Source organism: Nelusetta ayraudi, unplaced genomic scaffold (assembly GCF_046127955.1).
Source record: "Nelusetta ayraudi isolate G7.1 ecotype Tasmania unplaced genomic scaffold, CSIRO-AGI_Nayr_v1 ptg000039l, whole genome shotgun sequence".
In the NCBI taxonomy this organism is placed as follows: Eukaryota; Metazoa; Chordata; class Actinopteri; order Tetraodontiformes; family Monacanthidae; genus Nelusetta; species Nelusetta ayraudi.
In genome coordinates this window covers 1,142,040-1,159,033 of record NW_027466089.1, presented here as the reverse complement: position 1 = coordinate 1,159,033, position 16,994 = coordinate 1,142,040, and the positions used below count along the sequence as shown (strand labels likewise).

At 47.0% G+C, this 16,994-nt stretch overlaps 1 protein-coding gene across 2 annotated transcripts; it reads left to right on the top strand.

The window, feature by feature from the left end:
* Window positions 1-706: 706 nt before the first annotated feature.
* kdm3b (lysine (K)-specific demethylase 3B) lies at window positions 707-16,519 on the top strand. 2 transcript variants are annotated; one of them, XM_076032927.1, is made up of 25 exons: window positions 707-1,187; window positions 2,556-2,714; window positions 3,113-3,226; window positions 3,575-3,680; window positions 4,293-4,417; window positions 4,539-4,598; window positions 4,711-5,403; window positions 5,515-6,688; window positions 6,770-6,986; window positions 7,075-7,289; window positions 7,389-7,541; window positions 7,645-7,752; window positions 7,858-7,985; window positions 8,109-8,397; window positions 8,485-8,738; window positions 8,994-9,266; window positions 9,360-9,531; window positions 9,647-9,737; window positions 10,104-10,234; window positions 10,314-10,433; window positions 11,161-11,184; window positions 13,579-13,718; window positions 14,700-14,876; window positions 14,981-15,115; window positions 15,264-16,519. In XM_076032927.1, the coding sequence occupies exons 1-25, from the start codon at window positions 981-983 to the stop codon at window positions 15,342-15,344; spliced, it is 5,346 nt and encodes a 1,781-aa protein (XP_075889042.1). In that variant the 5' UTR covers window positions 707-980; the 3' UTR covers window positions 15,345-16,519. The 2 variants fall into 2 exon arrangements, with proteins under 2 accessions (XP_075889042.1, XP_075889043.1); XM_076032928.1 differs by lacking the exon at window positions 11,161-11,184.
* The last annotated feature ends 475 nt before the right edge of the window (window positions 16,520-16,994 follow it).

Genomic DNA, 16,994 nt, shown 5'->3' with positions numbered 1-16,994 from the left:
CTGCAGTCGATTCATTTGTTTATTCCAAATGATAATTAGAGTCATATTGACAAGAGGCAATTTCAGCCCTGAATGTGTTGGCCCTTCCGAGGTTTAACAAAACAAAACCAAATCAAAAACCTCATTACGTCTTTACTTTTTGGCCACGTCGTTAAAAAAGTAGCTTTTATTCGATTTTCAACTGCAAAGCAATGAATTTTGTGGCTATGACTGTACATTATATTGATTATATTCTGTCTAACTACACTCACAAACATCACACTTTTTTCTTTTTTGATTGCTTTGAATTCTGGATGCCCTCTTTGTGAAATTCAAAAGAAAAAACATAATTGGCAATATAAACGCTTTTTATATAGATGGATCAATTCTGCCTCAGGCTGCACTGCAATGAAAAGTTTGTGGCAACACATCGCCCTCTTGTGGTCACGTTGACAAAAACGATACTCGTGAAGACGAGGAAGGACTGTGGACAAACGAATAAAGTGTAATAAAATTTGAAGTCGATATTAATCAAAAATAGAAAATACATCAACATGTATTAACGATGTCTTTATTTGGGGTTGAGGTAAACAAGGCTCGCTTTGTCACTGCGGGGGTAAAAAAAAAAAAGAAAAAAAAGAATCGAACGAACATGGTGTACTACGTAAAGCCACCGCCTGGTGTCGCTGTTTCCCCAGACTCGCTCGCTGTCTCCGCAGTGCCGTTCGTGTACGAGGAGTGCGTTCGATTGTTGCAGGACCCAATGGCGGACAGAGCTGCACAGTCGCTCTAGCACCGAGGACAATAACACTTGGACTAAGTGAGTTCCTGGCCCACGTCCGGGCGCAACTGTTGAAACCGGCTCTCCTGCGCACTGACCCTGGAATTTAAAGCCTCGGCAGCTATTTTCCCCCGCTAGTCTTCTCGAGTTCCCATCCCAAACGGAGAAGTTAATACTCTTCATGGTGGCTCGGTGAACGGAGCTAGCTTGCGAGCCAACCATGGGGGACCCTCTCGAATTGGTAGGGAAGCGTATGCTTTTGCTTATCGACGACGGCAGGTCCGCGAATGACTCCGAACCGGAGAAAGCTGTCTGGGCGAGGGACTGGCTCCGGGGGACGGTGCAGGCGGTTAGCGTCATCGGCCTGTCAGCCCCGGAGGTTAGCGGCGGAGATGCTACATCAACATCCAGTGCCGGAGGGCTCACGGTCAGTGTTTACATTCAAGTACAGCGCTGCCGTTTAGCCACTTTTGACTTGTTTTTTCTAGCATTGCGTTCATTTTGCTCCCTATTAAGCCTCGGCGTGTTTTAACCGCCTTGAAGGTTGCAGCTAATGGCAGTTGAACTGAGCTCATTTACCCGTTTATTAGCGAGCTCTTTAACCGCAGCCCGTGTTGGCAGAGCCAAACTCGAGGCCGGGGATTTTCCGGCCTTTGCTTTGTTCGCTTCAAAAGCGTTTATAAAAACAATTTGCAGTTCCCCCCCAGCAGTAAGAACCGACAAACCAGAAATCATTCGTTGCAAAGTGGACGCTTTCGATCAACTTGACATGTTAGGCTTTTTCGATTGAAGCTGTTGGTCGGCAATTCAAAGGCGAAAAGAAAACTGTCAGTTCTCTTCGCTGACCAAAGGGAGGCAAGATAACTTGAGGCCTCGCAAGTTCACAGAGGGGTGAACCGAGGAATTCTTTCGATTTAACCGTTCAGTGATCAAGACTAATATAAACAACTATTGAGCACTCGTCGACTACATTCTTAAACGCAGGTTTGTTGGTTTTTTGGGGGGCTTTGTGTAATCCACTTTGCTCAAGGCTACCAAATCGCCGATATTTACACAAGTAACATCCGGAGATATTGGGGTGGCGGTGAGTGACCTACATTAAAGCAACAGAAAAGTTCCCTAGATTATAATGTAACAAGTTATTTTTTGTGGCGAATGCGAAACTAAACTTTTACAGCGGCACCTGTCAAGCAAGTGCTACATTTCTACATTGGTTTCCTCAGGTTTCGTGTATTTTTGGTATCTTTCTTTGCAAGCAAACGTACAAAGGTAGTTATCAAAAGTTGAAGAACATTGTAAAAGTATCCGTCACAATGGACGAGTACATTAATACTCACTAGTATGTATGGCGAAGGAACCTATGATGGTAACACTTAAAATCAATGTCTTCTCTTGACAAATCAAGGGGTGTGGCTGTACTTGTACCTTTATCCTTGGTGTTGTCAGTCTGGGGTTTCTTTTCTGTGTTCTGGTGACTATTATATAGCATTAATCGACTACTGTGGTAATCAGTTCCTCTTGTTTTCATCCCCCTACACTGCGCAGTAGACTCTGTGTTATTGATTCTAATTTCGCACCCATGCTTATGGAAAGCAGCAAGTTGGAGACGTCCACTGATGTGAATTTCAAACATTTTCTCGAAGCTCATTTTTAATATCTAAAGTAACCCCTATAATGTATGTGAACTGTTTGTTTTTTCATGCACTTGATCTTCAGGTTTCCAGTCTCATTCGTTAATACAGGTTTGTCGCCCTTCCTTTGGCTCATGTTTTGGTTTTCTCTTTTCTAATTGCAGGTGTTTGTGGAGTTGGAAAACGCATCGCAAAAGTACTCTTGGGTGGAGGTCTATGGCGAAGGTGTCAAAGCCGTGTTAGTGGAGGATTCCATTGTGTGGGCCAGTCGGAGCGATAGTACTGCCACTACTGGTTCCTCAGCCTCATCCTGGCCTGCTCTGGTGAGTGCTCGGTTGAAAAGTGGGAGAATCATGACTGTCATGTATTCAAAGCAGGCCTGAGGCTGTCGTCTCTGACGTTCATGCAATTTATGACTTCTTGGGTTTTTCTTCAGTGACTTGAGGAGGTTATAACACATTCATTGATTAAACTCAGTTAATTAGTTAGTTCACGTACCGGAACTTGACATATTCACTAGAACCTCATGACTTTTGTGGTTGTGTTTTTTTTTTAATAGCCTCTTGCTAAACATAACCAAGTCTGCTCTGTAACCAAAGAGACGGGTCTCCCATACATTCTCAATGATCGCCTGTGGTCCTTCAACCAAACTATGGTGACTGAAAAGTTTCAGCACAATCGCATCATTTCACCATTTTTTTTCTCTATTGCGTCTCCTCAGGTGTTCCAACCCCTGGTGGACAGAGTGGGTTTAGGATCAGTGGTTCCTGTGGAGTATTTTGGAAACAAGAACTTGGACTTCCTGTCGGATAATAAGACAATTCGGAGGTTTGAAGTAAGTCCATTAGTGTTAATAGCGTTAATTCATCCTGCTAAACTTGCTAAAACAGTTCATAACAGTGTTGTAAAATTATGAGCCTTCTAATGGAGTAGTTATCATGGGTTATTTATATTAAACTGTAATGCTATTTTAGTTTCCATAATGTGTACAATTTACACTTTTAAAAATCAGTAATTGGATTTTGCTCTGTTTATCTTTCCATTTATTTGACAGCTAACTGGTAAACAGTAATAACAACAACGGTTATTTGCATAACTGCTCTCTATGTAAATTGAAGCAATGTTTCTAAGAAATGCTGTTGTACATTGATTACATTTACTACGTGTTTCTGTCCTTATGCAGCTTGATAAAGACATAAGGCACTCTCTGCTGTTGGAACAGCCCTCCCTGCATGCTGCCATCACCAGCTGGCACACTGACTTTGAGCTACAGGAGATCTTTAGGAAGGGTAAGTGATGCCTTAGTGTTTTTTTTTTTAAACTCTGTGTATGTGGAACAAATGAATGACGCTAAAATTAAAAATCTTGATTTATAATGACAGGGAGATTCACCAGCTCATGAAAGAGCTGAGATATTTTATTGTCATTTCTGGACATATTTGCAGACATGGTGAATTGGGCACCGTCAAATGCTTCAGGAACTGTTTAATTTGTGTCTTGGTGGTCAATCAGTGGTTGGTGCAGAGAGTTCACCCATCAGCTTGTGTCGTTGATGTTGGTAACGGATGTGACGTCACTTTGGGTTGTTGTATTTGTTTGCCGTGTGAAAGTTTGGGATATTGAAAGAAATAATGAGCTGGGACAGGTCATGTTTTGGCTTCAGCAATTTCCCCCTCTGCTTTATTATAACATGTTGTAGCTTTAAAATGTATTGATACGGGCTTTAAATCACATTTGAAATATGCATGGAGGCTCTTACTGACCTTGATTTGCTTCTCCTGACGTTTTTAAATCTCCCATCTGCGTATTTATGGTATTCAATCTGCATCCAGAGTCTATTATTAACTAGATCAACATATTAGCGTAATGTAAGTCGAGCTTCCTTCATTTCTTTTGCACAGGATCATACACTATTCAGGGGCGCCGGGTTCGTGTGTACCAGCCAGAGTTCGAGGACTGCTGGGCTTTAGGACTGGTCTCACAGCACGACCCCAGGTCACACATCATGGAAATTGCCATGGATAAGGTAAATAATATAATGTATTATTATTATTATAGATATATTATTATAGATAGATATTTCATAGTACATTTGCTTTCCTACCCTTTGTCTCAGTGTCAATGTAAAAACACCTTTTGTATTACAGGGAGATGAAAACCAGTTGGTAGATCCTCGCGTCATTCATGTCATGCTGGCGGAGGAGGAGGTAGCGCTGCTTCACTATACATACTTTATTTGGATAAACTGCTTGAAATACTGAAAAATAACGTTACTCATGTCACCTCAGTAGCTTTACGTTGTTGCTCCGTCTGTTCCAGCTGGGCAAGAACGGGCGGCAAAGGAAAGATGGTGAAATAATGAAGGGGGACAGCGGTCGCAGGCGAAGGACTGCGTCTGAGAGCGAAGATGACCTCAACCTAAAGCGCTTTAAGGGAGCCGGAAGTTCCGAGGTGGACGGGAAAAACTGCGGCGACTCCAACAAATCACCAGCCGAAGTCATGGGCATCTGGGGCGGAGACTCAGGTGAACGCGTGAGCAGCACGACCACGCGGAACGGAAGCACGTCCGACGGAGTGATTCCGCCGGGCCGGGTGTCGTCCCTCAGCACCGCCTCACTCCAGACGGACCAGTCCGGCACTCCGCCTCGCTACACCGGCCACGTCAAGGAGAACGGCCGGGTGCTCTCGGCGCAAGGGGCGCCGGATTCGACCACCTCCGTGGCTCACACCCCGACCCCACCCCCTCTCAAACCAGCACCCTCTCTCTTCTCCACCACGTCCTTTCCCTCGCTGGGCCAGATGCCGAGCCTCGTGCCCGGGGCTCCGGCCCCCAAGGCCTCCCCGTCGCCCCAGCCCGACCGAGAAGAGGCCTCCCAGTCCACTTATTCCAAAACAGCAGCTCTTGTTTCCCCTGGTCCTGTCACAATATCTTGGTCCCATGACAGCGGTCCTAGCGTGGCACTCTCTGCGGGTTTTAGTCCTAAAGCCCCCACCTGGGGAAGACAGACTGAGGTAAAACTCTGACCCACGCACGGATCTGACATTGCCCTCTCAGTTGTTACACTTTGGGTTTTTTTTTGCAAGAAGTGTAAAATTGCTAACATTTGTTTTTTTCTTTTTCAGGGATCCAAAGCGGCCCCTGGTTTTGGTTTGCCCCAGGCCACGCCCGCTCCGCCGGTCTTTGGAGACGTCAGCACAACCAACGGCAGCGCGGTGACGACCTCCACGGACGCTCCGAGGCAGTTTGGCTTCGGCTTCGGCGGGACAAAAGCCGAGAATCAACCCCGGCAGGACCAGAACTTGTTTTTTCAGTGCATGAACCAGAATTCTGGCTCCAGCCCGAGCCTGACTGCCGGTCCGACCCAGTCCAAGGACACCAATTACTTTACCGCAGTGTCTGAGAGCCTCGGTAAAGAGATCCCTAGCCTTTTTAAACCTTTAACTCCTTTGGAGGGGCTGAAAAAACCCGAGCAGCCCAAAGTGCCTGAGACCCATCCGACAGGAAATGGGGTGCTTAATAAATCTCCACCGGCCTTCCAGGGCATGGGCGGCTCTGCAGCTGGCCGTGGCACCACTGCTATTGGTGGCCTGGCTGCAGCCCCTGTATCTCAAAATACCCCCATGAAGGCAGGAAACAATGGGACCTGTGTAGGGGGCCTGGGTCTGCAGTCAGGTTTTAACACCTCAAACAGCCACCAGAACCTTTTCCTGCAGGCCTCTAAAGAGCCTGCCAATCCGTTTTTGGCATACGGGGAGAAAACCACCCACACCTCCTTCGCTGGCCTCTCCGGGTCTGAGCCCCAGGCCCACACGTCTGCCCCTGACCGGAAGCCGAACCTCTTCACGATGGCAGAGCCGCCCAAAGGGATTCTGCCGACCCCTGTCCCTGCGCTCTCGGCGTCCACCTCGCCGAGCTCTTCCTCCTCTCCTGCGCCGACCTCGTCGCAGGGCGAAGGTGCCGTGCCCAAGGAGGAGTGCGAGGCCGGCGAGATGCCGTCGTCCACCTCCGGCTCCCCTATGTTCGGAGACGCCGGCGCCGACGGAATGGAGGAGGTTCCCGCCTCCTTTGACCAGAGCCAGTCCCAGAAGTTCAGCCTGGAGGAGAGGGGGCAGTCTTCCAAACGGGACTCCGACTCCAGCAGCAACAGCGACCTGTCGGACTTGAGCGAGAACGAGGAGGGCCCGGAGAAGAGCCAGGGGCCGGGAGGGCCGCAGAACTCCAAGGACGGGATCATGGCGCAGAAATCCAAAGTCCCGGGGGCCGCCAAGGGCCGGCCCCGCAACAAACCTTTCAAAGGTAACTCGTTGTCTTTAAGATGCTTCTGAATTGTTTGTGGCGATTCGTCTCGTCGTTTTAACACCGTGTTGCCTCCACCAGTTGGCCAGTCGGTCCTGAAAGACCAGAGCAAGGTGCGTCGCCTGAAGCAGTCGGGCGAATCCTTCCTGCAGGACGGCTCCTGCATCAACGTGGCCCCTCACCTGCACAAGTGCCGGGAGTGCCGCCTGGAGCGCTACCGTAAATATCGAACCACGGAAGACGACAGCGACGACGAGGACGACCCCAACGTGGCCTGTCGCTTCTTCCACTTCAGAAGGTGAGCGCAGGCGTCTTTCTCACGTCGCGTAGCAGGAGAAGCACTCGTTGCCGACACTTTATTTAATTTCTTTTCTCCCTCTGAGCAGATTGGCTTTTACTCGCAAGGGAGTTCTGCGCGTGGAAGGGTTCTTAAGTCCTCAGCAGAGCGACGCCATGGCCATGGGTCTGTGGCTGCCTGCCCCGGCGGTCCAAGAGGGCCTCGACCTCGACACGTCCAAGTACATCCTGGCAAATGTGGGAGACCAGTTCTGTCAGCTGGTCATGTCTGAGAAAGAAGCCATGATGATGGTGGAGCCTCACCGTGAGTGCAAAGTCTCATCTTCAGTCGCGTTGTTTGCATTTGTCTCGGAGGCGGCGGTAGACGTGATTTTTGTTTTTCTGTTTTGGATTTGTTTTGCAGAAAAAGTGGCGTGGAAACGTGCTGTGCGAGGCGTGCGGGAAATGTGCGACGTGTGCGAGACCACCTTGTTCAACATCCACTGGGTGTGTCGCAAGTGCGGCTTCGGCGTTTGCCTAGACTGCTACCGGCTGCGCAAGAACAGGCTGAGGGAAGGTGAGGTCATTCTGAACACCTGTGCCACCACTTTTATTTTGGAGCCTAGTTTTTCTTGCAGTCAAATAATACATTTTTTTCATTTTTGTTTGCCCCCTCTCAGATATAGTGGAAGGTCCAGAGGACGATGTTTTCTCTTGGTTGAAGTGTGCCAAGGGCCAACCTCACGAGCCACAGAACCTCATGCCTACACAGATTATACCTGGCACAGGTAAACACTTGGAAAAAAAGTTTTTCAATGGACTCTTCAGAGGATCTTCGTATTTAAAAATGTATGTCTTTTTTGTTTTTGTTTTTTTGCCTTTTTCTTGTGTAGCTCTGTACAACATAGGAGACATGGTGCACTCAGCGAGAGGAAAGTGGGGAATCAAAGCCAACTGTCCCTGTGCCAGTCGACACACAAAGCCGCTTGTGCGCCATATTGCCCCCAATGGGATTTCACAGGTCATCCCTTGTGCCTGACCCATCTTTTTTTTCCCTTCCTAATTCAACCTTTTATACTATTTGAAAAGTGTTACAACTTGTAGGCTACAAGTTGTAACGTTGCGGTCTTGCCTGTGCCCACAGCCCGCCGCCGCTGGCGGAGGTGTCCTGGCCACCGCCGCCGCATCTGGCATCAGCTCGGCTCCAAAGTCGGAGGGAGACACCACGCCGATCAAAACTGAAACCACACAAGCGGCCGCGCCGTCAGACAGCGGCGGGGGAGAAACTGTAGGCAGCACCAGCGGCACGGCTTCCCCCAGCAACCTCGGTCAGTCCTCTGCCAAGGAGCCGCGGTCAGCGGGAGAGGGCAACAGCTCTGCACTGCACTGGCTGGCCGACCTGGCCACACAGAAAGCCAAGGACGACAACAAGGGTAACAAGAAGCCCTAGAAAGCATCAACCAGTCCGAATCGGCAGAAAATCTGAAGCCATCTCACAGCTTGTCGCCGTCTTTCCACAGAGTCCGGGTCGCTTCGCTCAATGATGAGTCGGGACACTCGGCCTCCCTTCGGCCTGGACTCACTCAGTGCCCTGTCCAAGCCCTCGGCCTCCAGCCCCAAGCTCTTCAACAGCCTGCTACTGGGCTCCAGCATGGGCCAATCCAAACCTGAGGGGTCCAGTCTGCGGGACCTCCTAAACTCTGGGCCCGGCAGGCTTCCTCAGGGCCCTGGAGAGAGTGGAGTTCCGTTCCCCTCTGTCTTCACCTCTGCAAGCGTAAGCAGCTTTTATTATGATTTCTATGAAGACCTGAAAGAAATTTTGTATTTATTTTGCAAATGTTTGGTTGGCTTTCCAAAGATACTTTTTGTGGTTAATTATTCACTCTGTGATACAAAGTTGATGATCATTTACTTAACTTTTACTTTCCAGGAGTAAGCTTTAATGTGAGAAAATATTGTGTCCATTTTTACATTCGATAACGCCAACAAATCTTCACGGTCTGACCACCTTTACCTTTCCGCTGGTCAGGGTGACAAAATGAAGAGCAGCCTGCCGAACTTCCTGGATCACATCATCGCCTCGGTGGTGGAGACCAAGAAGGCGGAAGGCCGTCGGACCGGGGCCTCCGAGGGCAGCGAGCTCGGAATGTTAGGCGGCCGCAAGGACGGAGTCATGGGCCTTAGTGTTCTGGAGCCGCACACGTCACACTCCTGGCTGTGCGACGGACGACTCCTCTGCCTGCAGGATCCGGGCAACAGCAACAACTGGAAGATCTTCAGAGAATGCTGGAAACAGGGACAGGTAAGATCCGCGCGACATTACTCACTGATGGTTGTGATTTGAGCCGCAGTCTCGCCACTGACGTCTCCGTCTTCTCTTTTGCTCTGTGTTCAGCCTGTGTTGGTGTCCAGAATAGACAAACACCTCAAGGGTCACTTGTGGCAGCCCGATGCCTTCAGTAAAGAGTTTGGTGACCAGGATGTAGATCTGGTCAACTGCAGAAACTGTGCAATCATCTCAGATGTGAAGGTGCGAGACTTCTGGGACGGCTTCCAGGTCATTTCCAGTGAGTAGCCCCAACTCTCTTTTCAGTAGCAGAAATAACCGAGTCGTTTGCCATTTTCACTCGTCATACATTTTTAAAAAATGGCTGATGATGTTGTGCTGCTCCTTGACTGCAGAGCGGCTTCAGGATGCGGACGGGAATCCGATGGTGTTAAAGCTGAAGGACTGGCCGCCGGGTGAAGACTTCAGAGACATGATGCCCACACGGTGAGGAAGCCAGAAATACGTTGCATCCACTGTTTACCAGCAGTTTCTTATTGTATTTACGTGTCTGCAATACCTGGTGTAAAATAGTGTATTTCGTGGGACTAGAAGTACATAAACTAGTGAACTAGGTTCTCTACTTTAACCAGATCAGATTGCTTGGTTGATGACATCCATGCCTATACTAAAAAATGTTGAAGAAAGATAACATATAACAGCCAAATAACATAACAAACCAAAGAAATATCACTTATTCGTGAAGATTAGAATCTTACCGAAGATACTACAGTTGACCTTTGGTATTAATTTCCTGAAGTGTTTCGTTCAAAACCGTTGGCTGATCTCTCCTGCGTCATTCCTCTTCCCCAGGTTCGATGATCTGATGGACAACCTCCCCCTGCCCGAGTACACTAAAAGAGACGGTCGTCTAAATCTCGCTGCCCGCCTGCCCAACTTTTTCGTGCGTCCTGACCTCGGCCCCAAGATGTACAACGCCTACGGTGAGAAGCGTCGCAAAGTTTCTTTTCCTCTCCTCATTCGGTCTGTCACACCTGCCTAACTGGTGTTTCCGTCTCTCAGGACTTACTTCATCTGAAGACAGGAAGGTGGGAACCACTAACCTCCACTTGGACGTCTCCGACGCCGTCAACGTCATGGTCTACGTTGGCATCCCACAAGGAGAGGGAGACCAGGAGCAAGGTCAGTGGACTTGAAACGCAGTCCTGTTCAAATTTTAACCACGTTCCCCTTCGTGTGTTTCATTCATTACATTGTATTTTCTATTCATGTATTATTACATCAAACAAACAAACGTATGAAATGCCCTCTAGTGATTTCCAAAAAAGCCTTTTCTGGTCTTTCCTCCCATTAAACTGCTGTTTTAGCTCTCTAATAAAACTATGTTTGCCCTACTCATAATCTGGACGGGGACCAAACGACAGACTCTCAGGGGGCAGAATCGACACTTGGTTGGGTGTCTGGTTACCAAACAGGGGAGCTGTCAGTGCTGTACCACCAGTGCCCCTAATGGTGCCACAAGGGCCCGATTTCTTTTGCTGTTAAGGGAGCCGAGCAAAAAAAGTCAAGGACCGTCCTTTGTCAAAACGGAGGAGTTTGTTGACATCATGGAAATGTAACGGAAATTTAGAATAACATGGGACTTTAAGTAACAGTAATTGGTTCTTAAAAGTGGAACAAGATTGATCTTGGCCACATGGCCAGATTAGGACTTTTTAAAAAAAAAAAAAACTCTGCAGATTTAAAAACGTAGCACTCATCCAACCCCCCCTAATCTGTGAGAACAACTTCTTTGATGTTCTCTGAACATCGAGCATCGTGAGGCTGATTGGCTACTTGGATTGCACCATGAAAATGCCCTCCAGTGGGTCTTGCATGTTTACAATGTGGCAAAATCTCTCATTCACAGAAGGAGATATGTCTGGACGACAAGGTCTGTAGATTTTTCAATTGTATCACCTCAGTAGCATGCCCTTCCTCTTGACTAACTCCCCTTCTTCACTCCCCTCCCCCCCGGCCATCGCCATTCCCTGTGTGCTACCGCCAGTGGCCGCAGCACTGAGCCACGTGTTGTTAGCGTTAGTGGTAGCATGCTTCTTCACATCTCTGTGGACCTTCCTCCTTTTGCTCGCTTAAAGGAAGCCGTCTGTGATATTCTGCCTATTGGAAGAAGGTGGAGTGAGGTTGTTAATGACATCTAGAGCAGGAAGTGACATCACATGCCCTGATTTTCCATTTCAATTTTTTGGGTAAAACTACAAAAGACAATGGAATAAATTATTTCAAATATTTTATCTTTATTTTTAAAGAAAAATAGCAAACATATGTCCCTATTGGGAATGAAGTGCAAATAAAAGATATTGTAAATCCTCCTTGGGTTCAGTAAAGTGACAACATTTACAGTCTTCTTGACCAAACAAAGATGAAGCGAGAACCTCACTTTCACCAAACTTCACTTGAAAATGAACAGGTTCTTCACAAACAATGATGAAGTTCCCTTGTTTGGGAATAAAGTGAAAACTTAAGGACCAAACACAAATGAATGCCCCTGTGGATAACGCGACAACCTGAACTGACTTTCACCAAACATGACGTTAAAAATAAAAGGATGTTTCTATCATCTTGAACAACGATGAATGAATAAAGTGCAAAACTTCACAGCCTGGAAGCATGCGAGAGGAAAATTGATTTTAAGATTTTCCTTTTCTTTTTTTTTTAACATAGTCTTCACTAATAAATTTGATTTCAATTTAAATTCACAGCCCTAGTGGTTGGGCTTGGCCACGCAGTCACGTAAATGCATGTGACTCTCCTCTTCCTCCCTGGCTTAGAATCCTTTGCCCCTTTCACTCCTTCACCCTGGCGATAGCATCAGCAAATTTCTTATACAAACAAACTGTCATGGATTCAGGAATACCCAGCGCGATGTCCTCTTGCTTGCAAGGATCCGTTAGTTTTTTTTGCGTCATTCCCTTGATATTACCGACAGGGTGGTGATGGTGGAGTTGTATCCATTATGTGTCTGTTTGGCCGAGGTCTGCCTCTCTCTGGTCTGCAGCACGTTTATGGTTACCGGGTGGACCCCCCCGACCCCTCATCCTGCTCTCTTAACACGGACACATGCGTGCAGGATGCAAGTAGATAAGATGAGGAAGACGCACAGGGTCAAAGGTTTGCCGCAGGCCACGGATTGAGAATTACAGAAATTGCATCACTGGCTAATCCCCCAACAGTTGTCCAAGAATGTGAAGTCGCATGAGTGCACAAAGGAATTTTGAGGTCACAATTGCGAATAAAGGAACCTCTAATTGCAACCCCATAGCCCTCCTCAAAGTGATTGTTTTCCATCACGAGGTTCAGCGCTTGCTGGAGCAGAGTGGCTGCTGAGGAAGTGCAGGGAGCCAGTTAATAGCAGTGTCCATGCAGCATATAGCTACATGTAGCTCTAGAAAGTACCAGGCACTTAATAGGATAATGGGGTGAGGTCTGCGAGTTCCTCCAGGCTTTGGCGAGCTGTGATCAAGAGCACTTCCTTGATTGCACACCGAAGACTCGTCACTCTCTCCAGTGACTCTGACAGACAGACGGCAGTATGAGCTCAGACGTGTTGACCTTGTGTTTGTCACTACGGGCAGTTTGAAGTGGGCATAACAATAAATGCACACTGTCCACTCCTAAATTTGTCTGTATGCTTATGGATGAAAGAGCAGAAACAGAAGAGTAATACAAGTGATATTTTTCTTTTCAATGACCTTTAAAAGATGTTCTCTGATATTTTCAAGGTGTATTTTCAGTCCCTCTGTGCAGCTTTCTAGGAGTGTGTATGTGACATTGTTTCTGTCATTGTGTGGTCTGTAACGCGATCGGTTCTTTATCCCAGTGGTTTTCAACTGGTCGTTTCTCCAGATTCTCAAGACAGTAACAGTTTGAGCCATTGTGCTCTTTAGTCTGCACTACTACACTATGCTATGCGTTTTTCTTTTAGTCTTATTGGGTATTTCTGCTCGCAAATTTCTGCATGTCTGTGAGAATTTACCATGACCTCACAGGTCTGCTGTTCTCTCATTCTGGATACATTTATGATATAGCACAACAAGCCTGCTTTACACTAATGGACCTGAACACAGCCACTGGCTCCAGTTGAGAACTACATTGAAACCTACTCACCTTCCCAACAAAGATTGTGTTGATTGACAGACTCAGAGTTAATCTCTCTAGATCTGAACCTTTTTGTCTTGGATGCACTGCTGATGATGACCCGTTGGCGTTCTGTATGTGTGTGTGCCCCTTTTTTTTTTCTTTTTTTTTTCCATCTTTGGCCCTGCAGAGGTCATGACCACCATAGAAGAAGGCGATGTGGATGAAATGACAAAAAGGAGAGTGTACGACGCCAAGGAGAAGCCGGGAGCTCTCTGGCACATCTACGCCGCCAAGGACGCCGAGAAGATCAGAGAGCTGCTCCGAAAGGTGAGACGCTAGAAGAGTTCTTTCTAAAACGCTGTGAAAGGTCCTAAGATACAATATGGGAGCAGGCTTCGGAGAAGAGACTGTTGACTGAAATGAACCAAGGACTGGCATTTTACAGTGCACTCTGCAGACAGTGCAGCATGGTTTTAAGACGGCGGTCAGCAACCTGCGGCTCTTCTGCGCCTCTGCAGTGGCTCCTTTTATTGTTGAAAAACAACAACAACAACCTCATAACATGGAAATACATGTTAGCCATTTTTATGGCCCTGTTTACATGGAGAAGACATTTTTTTTAAACCGAGTGTTTTAAGAGAAGCATTTGAGAGAAAAAAGATTACAGAAGCCGTCGCATGTCCACGGAAACGCTGGGAAGTATTTACGCCAGCCCTTATGTGGCGCTGTGGTTTCACTCCCTGAAGGCGGAAGAACAAGAAGACCTGGAGTTCGGTGTATTTACAGAAATAGCAGCTCGCTAACGTCAACATAGACGACAAAGTTGAACTTCTGCGTCGAGTCACTTACTTACTTACTTGCGTCGTATCCACAAAGGCTTTTTGCGCTAATGATATGCCGGTGCAAAAAAACGCCCAGAAATGCCGCACCCGATGAGTCGGAAGAGCAAATTGCGCACCAGTAACCCTGCCGCATTTTGCGAGCCAGCTCGTCAGATATTGTAACGTTGGTGCAAACGTCAATCACCGGACGTTTCATTTCCAACGGAATACTTTGTTTTTATTGCCGTCAAATAAGATGTGCATTGGCTTTCTCCCCGAACTCACGCCAAGAAAGAGGCGGTTCCAAAAACCCCCACAGCTTCGGGTCTCGGTCACCCTCTTAAAGAGGCAGTGTAACGCCCTCCGGCTCCAGGTGAATGTTATTTGATGGCAGATGGGGCAAGGTTGCCGACCCCTGGTTGAAGACTTCTCTGGCATCTGAAATCCGAGTTGCAATACATACATGTTGCCATTGTTTCTGTGACAGGTTGGAGAGGAGCAAGGACAGGAGAATCCTCTAGACCACGACCCCATCCACGACCAGAGCTGGTACCTGGACCAGGTGCTGCGCCGCAGGCTCTACGAAGAGTACGGCGTCCAGGGTTGGGCCATCGTGCAGTTCCTGGGAGACGCTGTGTTTATCCCCGCCGGGGCGCCGCACCAGGTCGGCAGCGTCGTCCGTTTAGCAGCGTTTCGTTTCTCTTGACACCGTTTGATTCATCGTCCGTATTTGTGGCTCTTTTTGATGAACGTCTGACCCCCGACCAGGTGCACAACCTCTACAGCTGCATCAAGGTGGCCGAGGACTTTGTGTCTCCCGAACACGTGAGACACTGTTTCAGACTGACCCAGGAGTTCAGGCATCTGTCAACCACCCACACAAACCACGAAGACAAGCTACAGGTTGGTTTCATTCCCGCTCCTTCTTTCACCTTGAGGTTTTCGAGGCAGCCAGCTGACAAAGTGCAGCGTGACCACCGCCCAGAGTCGTTTATCCTCTCTGAAAATTCTCCAAATCCATTCAAGTTAACCTGCCTGTTTTCACCTGCAGGTGAAGAACATCATCTATCACGCAGTGAAGGACGCCGTCGGGACACTGAAGGCACACGAACCTAAACTGGCACGCCCGTAGTTCCTCCTCGCGCGACGCCGTTTTTCGAGACGACCTGCCTCCGACTTACCACTCCACTACGCACACACACACACACCGTATGCATTACACACCTACATACACGAGTACAAGCTGCGGACCGCAGAGTACAACGATAGAGTGTAGGGATTCTTTTTTCGAGGAATGTGATTCATATTTTGAGAGAAAACGAACTTATGAATTTGAATTAAGGGAGGGATTAGACGGGGAGGAGCTAGTTGGCGCTTGGATGAAGGACTCCCCCTCGTTGCTGTCGCTCAGTACGCTCAAGACTTGTCTAGTTGTGTTCTATCTCTTTTTTTTCTTTTGATTAACTCTGTATTTAAGGTCAGTGTGTTCTGTTGTTTTCATTGTATTTGTAAAATGTGAGTGAGGGAGGAAAAAGCTGAGGTGCCTTCGGAGCAGAGGTTCAGCTACCGCATAAAAGACAGTAAAACAATGTGAGGACTAGGCTAACGTTCCTATTTTGATGATTTTATTTTTCTTCAATAGCAAAGTTAACCTGTTTTTTGTAGGTTCCGTTGTTGTTGCAGTTTTTTAACAGCTGATCGCTTCTGACTTCTTGGGCTAATTATGAATTTGCTGAACAGCCAGTGAGTGGAAGCAGACCAAAGTTTTGTATTTTTGTTTCATTTTTAGAGTAAAAAGTCTTTTCTTTTTATACATCACTATGTTATGATCAGAAGGACTTCAGAGCGAGCTGATTTTTTTTTTTCATTTCTTATCTTTGTCTAATGAACATAACGAACTGCAGACTTTCAGCAACGTTCCAGAATCCGAATTACAGCTGGACACAACTACTGGCCATTCACAATAAAGTTGAAGAAAAAAAAAAAAATACAAAGGTTTGTTTGTCTACCTCTTTGTACAACCAGAATGCTTATAAGGCAATGAAATGCAAGCTGCAGTTTTTCAGTTAATTCTTTCTCTTTGTTATTAAACTTAATTCATAAAAGAGGAAACAACACTGTGTGCTTCAATTGAAACTGAGATGCTGAATGTGATAAAACGGTATTTATGACACGAATTCCTGTTTTCCATATCATTCATCTATTTCATGAAAAAGGTACTTCAAGAATATTTCCATGTAATATTTTCCATGAATTGTATTTTAAGTTGTCTCAATGTGACAAATATAAATGTGTGATTTACTGTTACTTCTCCGCATAGCCTGGCTTTCTCAGCTCCTGACTGAATTAATAAGTAGATCACAGAAAATGGGACATCTAGTAAGAGTGGATGCACCAAGGACGGGGATGAAATGTGGAAGCTGCTTTTTTCTGTGTCAGCAGGACTTTTTACATTTATAATTCTTAAAAAACAATGTTTACATATAACATTTATTACAAACTTGCACACGCTGTGTTAAAATCTTTTCATGAGTCGCCTCAGCGGATGCAGCTGTGAAATTAGGCCCACGGCTCGAAAATGTCTGAGCAAATTTTGCAGCACATCTTGCGGCCAGCAGTGAAGGACTGCTGCGGTTAAGCGGCCCGTGGGTTGCGCGCTCGAGTGCACGCTTATTCGTGGCATTGCGGTAAATTAACGGAGATGACAAAGTTGTTTTAAGACGCGGCGATTTGAATGGCAACTATTGTTGATTTCCGTAGTGAGGTTCTGTATAGAGAGAGA